The sequence below is a fragment of the Aythya ferina genome (genome assembly GCF_964211825.1).
Source record: "Aythya ferina genome assembly, chromosome: 4".
Classification (NCBI taxonomy): Eukaryota; Metazoa; Chordata; class Aves; order Anseriformes; family Anatidae; genus Aythya; species Aythya ferina.
The window spans coordinates 571,161-585,192 of NC_140300.1; the positions used below are offsets into that span (position 1 = coordinate 571,161).

General features: G+C 69.0%; 3 protein-coding genes across 10 annotated transcripts in view; 2 read left to right on the forward strand and 1 right to left on the reverse strand.

Annotated features, from left to right (window-relative positions):
- Positions 1-357: 357 nt before the first annotated feature.
- On the forward strand, positions 358-3,165 carry LOC311435440 (retinol dehydrogenase 12-like). Its single transcript, XM_084516394.1, has 6 exons — positions 358-532; positions 1,493-1,732; positions 1,821-1,910; positions 1,979-2,167; positions 2,548-2,654; positions 2,762-3,165. The coding sequence occupies exons 1-6, from the start codon at positions 376-378 to the stop codon at positions 2,954-2,956; spliced, it is 978 nt and encodes a 325-aa protein (XP_084372520.1). The 5' UTR covers positions 358-375; the 3' UTR covers positions 2,957-3,165.
- Positions 3,166-3,174: 9 nt separating this feature from the next.
- Positions 3,175-7,536, reverse strand: LOC311436753 (uncharacterized protein; the record flags this gene model as incomplete). Its single annotated transcript, XM_084519214.1, has 6 exons — positions 3,175-4,527; positions 4,904-5,070; positions 5,158-5,314; positions 6,401-6,684; positions 6,828-6,989; positions 7,497-7,536. The coding sequence occupies 6 exons, from the start codon at positions 7,534-7,536 to the stop codon at positions 3,238-3,240; spliced, it is 2,100 nt and encodes a 699-aa protein (XP_084375340.1). The 3' UTR covers positions 3,175-3,237.
- Positions 6,028-14,032, forward strand: part of DCTN1 (dynactin subunit 1) — a 59,425-nt gene continuing 51,420 nt past the window's right edge. For 6 of the 8 annotated variants that reach the window (XM_084516345.1, XM_084516346.1, XM_084516348.1 and 3 more), the window contains exon 1: positions 12,935-13,170. In XM_084516345.1, coding sequence (XP_084372471.1) covers positions 13,138-13,170 — 33 coding nt within the window. In that variant the 5' untranslated portion in view covers positions 12,935-13,137. Of the gene's footprint in view, positions 6,178-8,884; positions 9,015-12,933; positions 13,171-14,032 lie in introns of those variants that run through there. The other 2 variants (XM_084516349.1, XM_084516344.1) reach the window with 2 other exon arrangements.

Sequence of the window (14,032 nt, forward strand, 5' to 3'; positions counted from 1 at the left end):
GCCCCAGCACACCCTGGCTGCTGGCTGAGCCTGTCCCTGCCTGGTGGGATGGGGACCTCGGGGCTGTCCCGACCCAGCCAGCTCTCGGGGCTCAGCTGCCCCCGGGGCTCCCAGAGGGGCTCCCAGAGACGTGGGCGAGCAGCCCCGGGAGCCGTGCGGGGCACAGCGTGCCCAGCCTGGCCTCCTGCCCCTTCTGCCTCTCCCTGGAGGGAGCCCCAGGTCCCTGCTGGCTGTCCTGGCTTGGGAGGCAGGGGGCACCACGGCGTGTGCCAGGGCTGCGGGGCTGAACGAAGGTCCTCAGCTGGACTCTGTCCCCCATGCAGATCTCGGTGCCCCGGACACACTCCTTCCCTGAGCCAGCCCCTGTCCCCAGCCATGGAGCTGCCGAGCGCCTGCAGCCACCCGGGCTGGGCCGTGCTGGCGCTGGTCCTGGGGCTGCTGCTCTGGGCCAGGAGGAGACAAGGCTGGGACCCACGCAAGTGCCCCACCGACCTGACGGGCAAGACGGTCATTGTCACCGGAGCCAACAGCGGTGAGATGGTGCTGGGGGCGTGGGGAGCTGCAGAGCCTGGGGCGCGGGGACGCAGGACATCAGGATGCCACGCGAGGGGCCGGGGAGATGCAGGACAGGGGCGCAGGGCTGTGGGACCCCGCATGGCCACGGGGCTTGGCTGCCACAGGACCCCCCTCTCCAGATGCCAGCCTTGCTCTGGAGGCACAAATGGCCCCAGGAGAGGCTGGCAGCCGGTCCCCAGGGTGTGCAGGTTGTGCCCCCCGTGCCTCCGTGCCCTGCACCACGCTCACCACCGGCCACGTGCTCGGGGACCTGCTGCCCACCAGCATCCTCTGCCCAGGAGCTGCTCTCCCTCACCAGGCTCTGGGAAGCTCCTGTGCCTGGACTCTGTCCCCGCTGGGTTAATGACTGACACCCAAGGCCATCCCGGTGCCGCCTGTCCCAGCGGGCCCCCACGCTGCCAGCCGCCCCCGGCACTGCCTCGCCTCGAAGCTGCTCCCACCCGGCCCCCTCTGCATGGCACGGGGCTGCCACAGGGCCACGCGTGGGCTCGGTGACCACGTCTGTGCTGCGTGCTCCAGGCAATTCCTGACCAAGCTGCAGCAATCTGCCACCCCTGGCTCCTTCCCACCCCGTCCTGCCCCATCCCCTTCCCCATCCCCATCCCCATCCCCATCCCCATCCCCATCCCCATCCCCATCCCCATCCCCATCCCCATCCCCATCCCCATCCCCATCCCCATCCCGCTCAGCCCCCCTGCACTGCACTGCCTGCGCCCCGGGGCTCCCGGTCCCATTTCGGCCCCGCGCTGATGCCTCCTGCTTCGGGGCTGTGGTGCCCGTGGTTTGGCACTGGGCTCCTGGCAGTGCCCAAGCTGCCTGGCACGGGCCCTGGGGGCGGTGGGCACGGACCCTGGGGGCTCCCCTCGCTACAGGGCTCGGTTGGGGACCAGCCCCATGCCCGCTCCGTGTCCTGCAGGGATCGGCAAGTGCGTGGCCCTGGAGCTGGCCCGCAGGAACGCCCGCACCATCCTGGCGTGCCGGAGCCGGGAGCGGGGCCAGGCGGCGGTGGAGGAGATCCGCGCGGCCACGGGCAACCCCGCGGTGCTGCTGCGCCTGCTGGACACCAGCTCGCTGGCCTCCGTGCGCGCCTTTGCCCAGGCCGTCCTGAGGGAGGAGACGCGGCTGGACGTGCTGGTGAACAACGCCGGCCTCACCGGTACGCGCCGGGGCCCCGCTCCCCGTCCTGCCCGGGGGGGTGACGCCTGCCCAGCCGGCAGCCCCACGGCTCCCCGCACCTCCTGCAGGGCTGCCCTTGAGCATCACGGCGGAGGGGCTGGAGCAGACCTTCGCCACCAACTACCTGGGCCCCTTCCTGCTCACCAACCTGCTGCTGGGTGAGTGCGGGGGCTGCCGGGGCTGGGGGTGGCTGGGGGCCGCCCCACTCACCCCCTGCACCCCGCAGACCTGCTGAAGGCCTCGGCACCCGCCCGCATCGTCAACGTCTCGTCCTTCCGCCACGCCGTGGGCACCGCCGACGTCCGCTACCTCACCGGGCAGGCGCAGCCCGGCGGCTACGACCCCATCTACAACAGCACCAAGCTGATGAACGTCCTGTTCACGGCCGAGCTGGCCCAGCGCCTGCAGGGCACAGGTGGGTGCCGTGCCATGCCCTGCTGTGCCATGCCGTGCCGTGCTGTGCCCTGCTTGGCCTCAGGCTCCCGGGGGTGGCTGCACCTCAGGGCCACCCGCCTGTCCCCACTGCACCGCGCTGCTGTGCTGAGCCCCAGGAGCTGCACAGGGGGCTGAAGGGGCTCAGCCCTCTCAGAAACACCCCGGGACCCCCGCATGCCCCATGGGTGGGAGAGCTGGGCTCAGGGACAGGGCTGTTCTTTCTGCCCTGGGGGGTGCAGGGGCTTGGCCCCTCTTTCCCAGGGCCATCCCACCACCTCTGCCCGCGCTCCAGTCCCTGCTCGGGCACGGTGCCGGCTGCCTGGTGCCTGCGGAGCGGGTGCTGACGGTGCCGCCGGGCAGGGGTGACCACCAACAGCGTGAACCCCGGCGTGGTGAGCACTGGAATCATGCGGCGCTTCAGCTGGCCGCTGCGCACCCTCTTCTTCCTCATCCGCCCCTTCATCAAGGTGAGCGCAGGCACCGGGGGGCTGAGCGGGAGCTGCCCCACGGCTGGGGGGCGCCGGGATGGGCAGGGGCAGCAGGGCCCCCTCCTCACCTGTCCCTCCCCCGGCAGTCGGCGGAGCAGGGCGCCGTCAGCACCCTGTACTGCGCCATCTCGGAGGAGGTCTCGGGCATCACGGGCAAGTACTTCGACAGCGACTGCGGGCTTGTGCTCCCCTCCGCAGCCGCCCGCGACACCGGCCTGGCTCGCAAGCTCTGGGAGGAGTCGGAGCGGCTGACGGGGCTGCCGGCAGGCCCCCAGCACTGAACTGGTGCTGCTGGGGGGGGGGCTGGGCTGCCGAGCCGCCTGGCATCCCCCGAGCTGCAGCCAGCACCGGGGTGCGGGGCGCTTCCCCAGCTCCTGCGGTGCCACCACCACAACGCACGGCTGAGCCCCCCCAGCCCCTTCCCCAGCGGGGCACGGGGAGCGCAGCTGCGCTGGGACGGGGCAGAGGCGTCATCAGTGGCCACGGGCAGGCGCAGCGCTCGCAGTGCAACTCCTTTATTAAAGACCTCTGTGCGGCCAGACCCGCTCTCCGGGCTGGGCGCCTACTCCCAGGTGATGTCCAGGTCCAGCCGCTGCTTGCGCACCGCCTGCAGGAAGCCGTCGTAGTCCCGGCGGTAGATGTCGCGGCAGTGGGACAGGTCCAGGCGGCACAGGCGGCCGTCGGAGGCCAGCAGCAGCTGCACAGTCTGGCTGGACACCTGGCTCCCGACCAGCGAGAGCTCCTGCAGCTCCAGCAGGGGCGGCCCCGGGGCCGCCAGCACCGTTTCGAACACCGAGTCCAGTGATAAGGGGATGCTGAGCAGGGAGAGGCTCTGCAGGCGCGGCGAGTGGCACAGCAGCGAGGCCAGCGTGGCACGCAGCACCAGCCCGTGCGGGACCGGCAAAGGGCTGGCGCTGCTGTCCAGGGACAGGGAGAAGCGCTGCAGCCGGGGGAAGGCGTGGGGCAGCAGGTCGGTGTCCCAGCGGGACGGCTCCTCGTCGGGGGGCTCCTCCTCGGGGCGGGCGCCCGGCGGGGCCTGCAGCTCGGTGCTGAAGGCCTGCAGGTTGGGGCAGCTGCAGAGCAGGGCGCCCAGCGACAGCTCGTCCTCGTAGCAGAAGCCGTGCAGGGCGAGGCTCTGCAGCTGCGGGCCCAGGCTGCGTGCCAGCGGCAGCACCTCGCCCAGCGCCCGGCCCCGCGGCCCCGCGCAGGACAGGCTGAGCCGCGCCAGGCGGCCCCAGCGCAGCGCGTCCCAGCCGGCCGCCGCGCCGTCCCCCAGCCACACGCCGGCCTCCTCGGCCTCGGGGCACAGGGCGCAGGCGGTGGCGAGGACGGGCTCCTCCACCTCCTCCAGGCGCCGCAGCGGCAGGGTGAGCCGGGAGCCGTTCTGCCGCCGCGCCAGCAGCTCCTGCAGCGAGGGGAAGCCGTCGGCGTCCCCCCCGCCGCCCAGCTGCTGCGCGTGCAGGAGGCAGAGCGCGTCCGGCACGGCGCCGTGCGCCAGGACCTCCAGGCGCGGCAGGGCCAGCAGCAGGAAGGCCAGCGCCGCCACCATGCCGCCGTCCCCCGCCGGCTCGAGGCCGCGGGCCAGGAGGACGCGGAGCATGGGGCAGCAGAGGGCTCGCTCCAGCGGGTCGTAGGCCAGGTGCCGCAGGGCGCGGGGCGACACCTTCTTGCAGTGGGACACGTCCAGCTCCCGCAGGCGCCGGCAGCAGGAGCCCACGGCCGAGAGCACCTGGACGTTGGCCTGAGTCTCCGCCAGCCCCAGGCGGCTCAGCAGCGGCAGCTCCTCCACCAGGTCCACCAGCACGTCCGCCGACAGCCGGCTGCAGCCGTGCAGGTCCAGGGCGCTCAGGCTCTGCCACCGACACACGGAGCCTCCTCAGCACGGCACGGGGCTCGGGGGGACCCCACACCCTGCTCCCTATTACCGGGCAGCCACCCCGGCTGCCTCACGGGGGCTGTGGCGCCCAGCCTGTGCCCCCGACAGGGTGGGTGGTCTCGCACCCAGCCTCAGCCAGGGCAGCATCAGCCCCATGGCATCGGCTGCGGGAGATCTGGGGCAGGGAGGCCAAGCAGGGCCGGGACGGAGGGACCCAGAGCCCCTCGCCCCCAGACGCCAGCAGGGGACCGGGGCACCCCGGCTGCCAGCCCCTGTGCTGAGCCCCAGGCCCCAGCCCCACGGGTCAGCCCCGGCCCCTCGATGGGTGATCACCCCCGGCCCCGCCGCTCACCTTGCAGCGCACGGTGACGAGCTGGCCGATGGCGTTGCTGACGAGGCTGGGGCAGGGGCGCAGGCTCAGCTCCTGGAGGTGCGGCACCAGCAGCAGGTGGAGCGCGGCTCGCGTCAGGCGCCGGCTCTCGCCCAGCAGCCGGATGAGGTCCTGCACCAGGCTGCCGGCTGCGGGGGGACATCGAGGGGGGGGTCAGGGAGCCGGACCCCGGCCCCGCTCGCCCTCCCTCCCCCTCGCCCCCCACCGCGGCTCACCCAGGTCGTTGAAGGGCCCCATGACGTATCGGAACTGGTACTCGTCCAGGTAGTTGTCGCTGTAGTCCTTCACCCACACGCTCTGCATGTGCTGCGCCAGGCTCTGCAGGCAGAGGCTGCCCAGCGCCGGCACCGGCTTCCTCCGGGGCATCTGGTGCTGGGGGGGGGGGAGCGGGCGGTCAGGGGCTGCCCCCGGGCACCAGGGCTCGGGGGGGGCCGGAGCTGATTTTGGGTGGGTTTCAGCTATTTCCGCGGGGCTGTTTGAGGAAGCTGCTGCCCGGGACAAACCCCGCCACGAGCAGGAGCCCCGGCGGCGCTGGGACAGGCGGAGACCCCGAGCGGCGACCCAGGGGTGCCCGGGGCTCCCCGCCGCCCCCTGCCCGTGCTGCTCGCCCCCGGTGCCCGTCCCGCCGGCCGTTAACGGCTGCTGCCGGGCTGGCACCGAGCGGGCACCGAGGGCTGGCACCGGGCACAGCCCAGCACCGGGCACCGGGCACCGGGTGGGTGCGGCTGGGCCGGGCCGGGGCCGCCCCCCGGGGCCGAGCGGCCCCGCTCCTGCCACCGGGACCGGGACCGGGCCGGGCCGCGGGGGGGGGGCGGGGGACCGGCCTGGGCCGCCCCCACCCCCGGCACTTACCGGCGGCGCTCCCGGTCCCGTCCCCTCTGTTCCCGGTCCCGTCCCGCTTCCGGCTCCCTCCCGGCCCCGCCCCCCGGCCGCGCCCTGCCCCGCCCGGCCCGGCCCTGCCCGGTGCCCGCCCCCCCCGCCCCCGCCACGGCGCGGCCCGGCCGGCTTCACCCCGCGCACCGCGTCTGCGCGCGGCCTCAGGCCCCTTCCGCCCTTCCCTCCCCGCCGGGCTGCCCCGCTCCACGCCTGGCGGCCCGCTGCGCTGCCGGCCTCAGGCCCTGCGGAGCGGCGTGGCGCCGGGCAGCCCCGGGGGGGGCCTCGCGGGGGCCTGGCGGCCGGGCGGGGCCGGCGGCGGCCGAGGGCGGGCGCGGGGCGCGGCGCGGCGGCGGCGGCAGGTACCGGGCGGGGGGAGGGGCGGCCCCGGGACCCCCGGGCGGGCGGGGGCGGGGGGAGGAGCCCCGGGGAGGCGCCCCCCAACCCACCCCCAGCCCCCCCGCGCGGGGTCCGGGCCGTGCCGGGCCCTCCGCCGGCGGCAGGGGGCGGCGGGGCCGGGCCGGGCCTTGGGAGGCGGCGCGGCCGCTATGGGCACCCCCCGGGACCCCCCGGAGCCCCCCGTACCTGGGGCGCTGCGGGGGCCGTGTTCCCCCGGGAGCCCTCCGACGGGCCCGGGCCCTCGGGGCCCTCCCCGGGCCGGTCCCGGGGGCGGGCAGCGTGCGGGTTCCGTGTCCTGGAGCCTTCGCCCGGGCGGCCTCGGCCGGGGCCCGGTCCCGTCCTGGTCCCGTCCTGGTCCCGGTCCCGTCCCTTTTCCTCCTCGGTTCCCGGGCGGGGCGGGGGCTCCCTGCGGCGGTAAAGGGGGAACCGGCCGGGGAGCAGCGAGCTGGGATACCCGGTTATGCGGTTATCTGGTTATCCCGGTTATTCGGTTATCCCGGTTATCCGGTTGTTTAGCTATCCGGTTATCTGGTTACCCGGTTATCCGGTTATTCAGTTATCCGGTTATCCCGGTTCTCCGGTTCTCTCTGCATCGTTGCTGCTCGGAGCGGACCGGGGGCTCCGTTGGCTCCGGGGGGCAGAGGCCGTCCCGGGGGCAGGGCCGAGCCGCTCCCCGCCGAGCCCCAAGGTCCCAGCAGGGCCGGCGGGAGCTGCATGGCCGCGGGGCCGGGCTCTGCTCCCGTTCCCGAGAAGCCCGCAGGATCGGTTTTGGGCGCTTAAAAAATCCCAAACGGTCACAAAACGGCACGGGGAGAGCTGGGCAGGGTCATCCCGCCGGCGTAACGAGGGCCGAGGAGCGCGGTGCTGGGTCTGTGGCCGGGTGGCCCCGGGAGGCGCCGTGCCCAGGGCCGGGGCAGCGCCGCTCCGTGCGTGGGGTGCGGGAGCTGCCCTGGGCACGGGGCAGCTGCGGTTACACGGTGCTGGGAGAAACCGGGGCCGCTTGGTCAGGAGCTCCGCAGTGCAGCCAGGCAGAGAAGTTGGGGCATATCCTCATTTAGGGCTAATTGCTCCGAAAGGCTCATGAAGGCGGCTCTGTGGGTGCTGAAATGTGCCAGCAGCTGTCCCAGCACTTCAGCCAAAATGTCCCGGAGGGAGCAGGAGCGATACCCGGCTGCGGCAGCTCCCAGCCCCGCAGCAGGGAGGCAGAGCAGGGGCGGCTGCGGCAGCTCCTGGGGCAAGCAGAACCCCTGGGAGCTGCGGGCAGCAGGCGGCTGGCACTGACCTGCCCCTGCGAGCAGGGCGACGTGGTGGGGCTGCGGCATCCTGCGCTGTGCTGTGCTGCTGGCTGTGGTGCTGGAGGCTCGGCTTCAGCTGGGAGAAAGCCGCAGGGTCCGGGCTGTGGGGGACGCGGAGCGCTGTCAGCTTCCAGCTCCTCACCCGGCTTTGTTGCGGCGCTGCCGCTGGCTCGGGAAATGCTGCAGTTGTGCAGGGCGCAGGCTCGCCGCGCTCACCGCCCGCGGGGTCCTAGTGCCTGGGGCTGGATCTCGCTGCCACCGGGCTGAGCTGCCCCATAGCATGGCATGGCATGGCACAGCACGGCACTGTGCCAGGCAGCAGCTGCCTCCCCTGCCCTGGGGCTATGCGCACAGGCAGGGCTGGATTTTGCCCCAGCAGTGCCATGCGGCTCACCTGTGTCTGCCAGCTCATGTTGGGATGGGCAAAACGCCCCAAAACCCTGCCGGGTGGATGTGCTGTTGGCTGGTGGGCACGTGGCTGCGGTCTGCAGCAGGCTCAGGACCTCCCTGCACTGCAGGTGCCCAGGGACAGGGTGAACAATGTCCCCAAAGTCTGAGTTAGGGTGTGGGCTGCAGGGCCCTGGGAAGCACAGAGGGTTCACGGGGCAGTGCAATGGGCTCGCTGCTGGATGTCCTCGCAGATGAGGGCCCTGGTGAGGTGTTTACCGGCCCCACAGACTTCCTCTGGTACTGGGCTTGTACCCGTGGCTACTGGGGGAGGGAGGTGCGGCTGTGCTGGGCCAGGAGCTGGCACTGGGATGTGCTCTGGCTGTTGTGTCAGTTTGGGGGCAGGAATCTGCCTCCCCTGTGCTGCCATGCCGCTGGCAGCACTGGGTTTGTAGCTGAGAGCGGAGCAGGCAGTGGGCAGAGCGAGATCTCACATCCTCTGCGTGCCCACGGGAGGAGCAGAAGGAACCCAGGCGGCCTCTGGTTCTTTAGGGAGTCCTGAGCCCAGCAGGGTTGGTCTGGGTTTGTACTGACACGTGAAGATTGAAGCCTGTCGAGCTGTTTTTAGGACTTCTGTTCTGAGCAGAAGATTGCTGGCAGACTCAGACACTTAGGAGTCAGGAAGCTGTGCTGAAGCCGCTTTGTGTGTGTATAAATACAAACACAGCAAGATGCAATTTCGCTCTTCCTAGATAAGTAGCGAGGAGTTTTCTGAAGGCTCGTGGGCTTCCTGCGGGGTTTGCCCAAGGCAGCTGTGCTCTTGGTGCTGCAGCTGCTCTGGGCTGGTTCCTGTCCCGAAGGAACCACAGCGGGGGCGGCTCCCGGGGCTCGGGAAGGTCTGGCTGGGGGCGTCCTGCAGCGGGGCCTGGCCCCAGGGGACGGGTAGGGGGCAGCGTGCAGGGTTGGTGACATTTCCACTCTTTTGCAGGCGAAGGAAGGTTGCCGTGGCGGACCCTGATGCGTGCATGATGCCCCATGTGCTAGTTCAGCCTCCCGTGCCAATCAACGCCGCCTGAGTCGGATCCGTGAGCCATCACCCGGTCAGCTCTCACTCTGAGGTTTGTGTAACTGCCCCAAAACAAGGCTGTGACCCCACACCCTGCCCTGCTGCCTGGGCTGCTGGTGCCTGCCTGGCCTTGGTGCTCCGGGGCACCCCGTTCCCTGCTGCCAGCCCCCCGAGAGGTGTGATGGGGCGTGCGGGCTGCCTGCTGGTGGTGCTGGTGAAGGAACCAGCGCTGGGTGTCTGCCGGGGTGAGGGCTGGGCCTGAGGCTCCCCCAGCACAGCTGGGAGCGGGTGGCAGGGGTGAGGGTGCCCCCTGGAGTCGGGGGGCTGCGAGCCCCAGCCCCGATGGCGGGGCAGCCGTGCTGCTCGGGGTTCACTGCCTGCTCCTCGGGCATCCCTTGGCGTTTGGAAACGCCTCTGTTAGGTGACACGCCTGGGGTTTGTGGAACCAAGCTCGTGGAAGGAATTCACACGCTGGGGTTTTCCAGAGCTTAAAGTGAGTCAGGAATTGGGGTGTGCCCCTGCGGGGCCGGGCTGCTGTACTCCTGACAGCTGTGGCAGCCTCCGGAAGCACCGGGGGTGATCGGTTTTGGTTGTTTTGTTTGATGGAAAGGGCAGATCGTTCGAAAGTGCCCGTGTTTGAGTTTGGGGTGGGAGGGGAAGAGTTGTTTGCTGGGACGTGGAGCAGGCCCTGGGCTGCAGCAACCAGCAGGCAGCCACCTCTCGGGGGTGTTCTTTGCATTCCTTGCTTCAGCCTGCCTCAGAGTGCTTTAATCACAGAAGTTATGTGATTCCACACAATGCAGTTTTTTTAACTAATAAAAGTGCTGCTGAACATCAGCTTCTTGCCTTCTGGTCGAGGTTTGGCTGTCCCTGACGTTGAAGCAGTGAACGGGCAGTGAGGGCAGGGCTGTGTGGTGCCCCAGGAGCCCCTCCTGCGCTGCCAGGCACAACGCCCAGTGTGTGGGTACCTCAAACCCATTGCCAGAGGCCCGTGCTCTTTGTTTGTGCTTCGAGCCCGGGTGCAGGGGCCGTGCAGACCGAGCTGGTGTCCTGCAGCCTGGGCGTGCTCTGCCGGGAGCCACGTGGCCGCGCTGCCCCTGGGCTCCAGCTCGGGGTCGGTTGTGGGGTGGCTGGGCTCTGCTGTCCCTCGGGCTCCCTTCCAGCAGCAGGTGCTCCAGGTGCTGTGCTCTCGTTCCTGACCTATTTCAGTAGCCGTGTGGGTTCCTTTATTTGTGGAGAGCCTCCCAGGGACCCTGGGGGAGCATCTCCTGGCAGCCACAGCCGCTTCCTGGCGTCCTGGCCCCCTCAGGGTCCTGCAGAAAACGGAGGCAGGTTCCAGCCGCGGTGCTGGGGTCGTGGGGGCAGCGTGCTTTGGGTGCTGAGCTGCCCGTGCTGGGGCAGGTAGCTCCAGTGTTCGCTGGTGTTTTGGTCTCACAGAATCGCAGAACGGTTTGGGTTGGAAGGGACCTGAGAGATCCTCCAATTCCACCCCCCTGCTGCAGGCTGGGAGCCTCCCACTGGAAGGTGTGATTTAGCTGCAAGTGACCCCAAACTGAGGCTTCTTCCCCTTTTTTGTCAGTTATTTTGCAGCTTTTGTATGCGCTGGGGAAGCTTAACGTTGCTTTTGTCTTACTGTCCTTGGGGCTCGTCGTGGGCCTGTTTCACACAGCAGATGTTCTCAGCTTTGTGTGCGGGTGTTTGGCTTTGCAGCACAGCTACAGCTCGCCCCGAGGCAGACGGGAACAGTTCGGTGTCTGTGCCTCCTGGGAGCTGCTGGCACCTCCGGCTTCGTGGAGGGAACTTCGGGACAGGGGAGGGGGCATTGGCCGTGTGGCATTTGTGGCGTTCCCTGGAAAGGGAAGGAAAGCCCTGCTGGCTGTGTGGGAGGGGAGCCTTCCTGGGATCTGTGCTGCTGGCAGGGGCTGCGTGGTCTGAGGGGGAGCAGAGCGCCCCGCTGTTCCTCGGCTGTGTTTCCTAAAGTCCCCCTGAGGTTCTGCTGTCCCTCCCCGCTTCTCATCCCTGTCCTCGTCCTCATCTTGCTGCTGTCACCCAGCACACACAGCGCTGGCACCGTGTGGGGTTCGTGCCCTGCAGGGGTTTGTGCCCGGTGCCCCCGGTGCTGGCCGTGCTCCTCGTTCTGCTGCTGCTGCTTTGGCTCTGCCCCAGCCCCGGAGGCCCAGGGCTCCCAGGAGGAAGGAGAGCACCACAGCACGTCCTCCAGCACAGCCTCACAGCTCCTGCAGGGTGCTGCTGGAGCCTCCCTGAGCTGGTTCCACCTCTGGTTAAAGGCACTCGCTGGAGTTCCTGTAAGGGAATAAACCTGCTGCGGTATTTATTAGGGGGGGTGGAGCAGGCAGCCTGAACGCATACAAAATCCTTGCAGAGGAACAAGGGAAGGCTGAGAGGAGGGCGGCTTTCCCCGGGGGATTTCTCTGACCCATGACTCTGTTCACACCTCGGGAGAATCCCAAAAATCCCCGGGGCTGCCCGCACTGCCCCAGTGGGACCCCACGGTGCCTGGTGTCGCTTACTGATCGCGGTGTGCGGGGTTTTGTGATCTGCCCCCAAAATGTCGGCTGGGTTTTGAGCAGCTGGAGAGCGTGACGTGAGCAGGATGAGGCGGCTGCACGGGAGCAGGCAGCACGTGGGAGCGCTCTCAGTGTTGCTTTGCAGCCTCCCTCCCCCAGTAAGCAGAGCGGACAGAGGGTGTTTGTGGGGTCCTTAGGGCCCGACAGCCCCAACAACCCAACCTACTCACAGGGCATGTGTTGGGCTGCCCTAGCATGGCCACACCATGCACGTGGGCTGGCCGAGCTGGTGCTGTTTTTGTTTTTTTTTCATCCTATTGTTGTGTTTGACCAACTTTGGTAGTGTTTCACTTGGGTTTTGAACAAACCATGCAGGTTTTGCATCTGATGCCCTTGATCTGTCCTGGAGCTGACAGAACAGAGGGGAATGGGAGGACAGTCTTGCTTTTTTGTAACTTTCCCAATAATTTTGGGGCTGGATTTCTGTATATCCTTTAAAACAGCCCAGAGAAGAGGAAAAATGCCGGAGTCAGACGTTCACATTCTTGTAGAGACATCAGGAAGCAATTGGCAGCTTTTATGTTCCCTTTCCTGCCAGCCTTCCACGGGAGCAGGGCTGGGGCTTGCTGAAAGCCTCGTGCCTGTCCGATGGGCAGCGTGGCCTCAGCTTTGGAGGATGAGTACTGCTGGGTGCTGGGGTGCTGCCAACCCACCCCTGGAGCCCGGTGGGTGCTGCGGCAGCCCCCGGCCCCGGCACGCTGCCCTCACCGGGCTGAGTCCATCCCGTGGCTGATGCAGGCCCGGTGCCCAGCCCGGTGGCCGTGCCGCTCGCCCGGTGGGGCCACACAGGAGCCGAGGGAGCTGAGGAGCAGACGTTGGGCTGGCTCCTGGATCCAGGCTCTGCAGAGCCCCGTCCCCAGCCTGGTCGCTGCAGCCCCCGGGTGCTGAGCGGGCTTTAACCGCGCTGCTGGGAGCCGTTTGGGGGCACCCCGCCTGCCCCCCCCTCCGCCCCGCCAGGGCAGCAATTAGTGCTGCATCGGAAGGGGGGGGCTGATGACTTTAATTAGGCATCTGTCCTGATCAGGCCGACAGCAAGTATTGATCCGGGATGGCCCAGGATTAACCCTTTGGCTGCTGCAGCCCCGCTGGGCGCTGGCCGGGACGTGGCTCGGGGCTGTCGTGCCTGCCGCAGCCCCACTGCGTCCCCAGGGCAGCATCAGAGGGCCTGGGGCGAGGGCAGCCGGGGTGAGGGTGGCAGCGGGAGCCTGGGGGGTGCGGGGCTGCCCCCGGTGCCTCCCGGTGCCTGCCGGGGCCTTCCCCGAGCATCCCCACACGGTGCCCACCCGCCGCAGCCGGGCAGCGTTAGGACCCAGCGCGCGGCGCGGTGACAGCCCCGGAGCGCAGTGGCGCAGTCTCGTCTCCATCAGCTGGGCTGGATTTCCGCATGGCCCCCATCCGAGCATCCTCCGCCCCAAAAGGGCCCTCTCCCCGCGCCCTGTGAGCCCGCAGCGCGGCGCCGGGGGGGGCGCGGGGACGATGAGATCAGCTGAAACGGGAAAAGCCTCCGCTGAGCCGCTGCGAGCCATGAACTGAGAGCGGTGCGGGAAATAATAAACCCTGCAAATAAAGAGAAAAGCCGGCGGCAGCATGGCCCAGAGCAAGAGACACACGTACGGCCGGGTAAGTTGGGGGGAGGGAAACTTATTTACCAACTCCTGGCTGTGCCGTGAGACATTGTTCTGTGCCGTGACGCCGTGATGCTGGCTGTTGCAGTGGAGCTGCGGCTGGTTTTGTGCTGGAATCGGGGCTGTGTTCCCCTTCATCCCCAGCAGTATCCGCTCAGCTGTGCGGTGGGTGGATGGGTTTGTCTGAGCGATGGTGGTGGCTGCGTCCTTCTGATTTAAATGAGGCTTTCTGTGCTGGTAATTGTCGCGGATAATGCAGCGAGGCGTCAGCCGAGCCGCTGCTGCTGACAGAATCTTTCTGGGGCTTTTCAGCACAAAGATTCCGGCTTGTTTCCCTTTCCCCACCGTGGGCTTTTTCTCCCCGTCTGCTTATTTTCCAGGCTGCGTGGACAGACACCGGCCCTCCCAGTGTCAGAAATCATTTCCAGGTTTCCCCGTATTGCAGTGACCCCCGGGCTGGGGGTGGGCAGCACGACTCCAGCCGGGCAGCGGCCTCGCTGCGAGGCCTTGCTGCTGAGCTCCCCTTTGTCACCCCGTGCCACGTCCTGGTCCCCGCAGCCCCGTGCAGAGGGCCGAGGGATGCCGGTCACAGCACGGGGCTGGGGACTGCTTCACCCACCCTGCGCAGGGGCCGGGAGCCTTTGTGGTGGCTGTGGGCTGGGGGTGGGATGTCCTCGGGCTTGTCACCTCCAACCGCTCGGCCCCGGGGCTCTGCGTTTGCTCAGCGTCCCCGTTTTGGTGCGGGGAGCGGGGCCCAGAGGTGGAATTTCGGGCTGGGTGCCGGCAGTTCTGTGCTGTGACTGCGCCGAGCTGCAGCCGGGCAGGACGGCCGCTGGCTGCGGGTGGTGCTGGGGGTG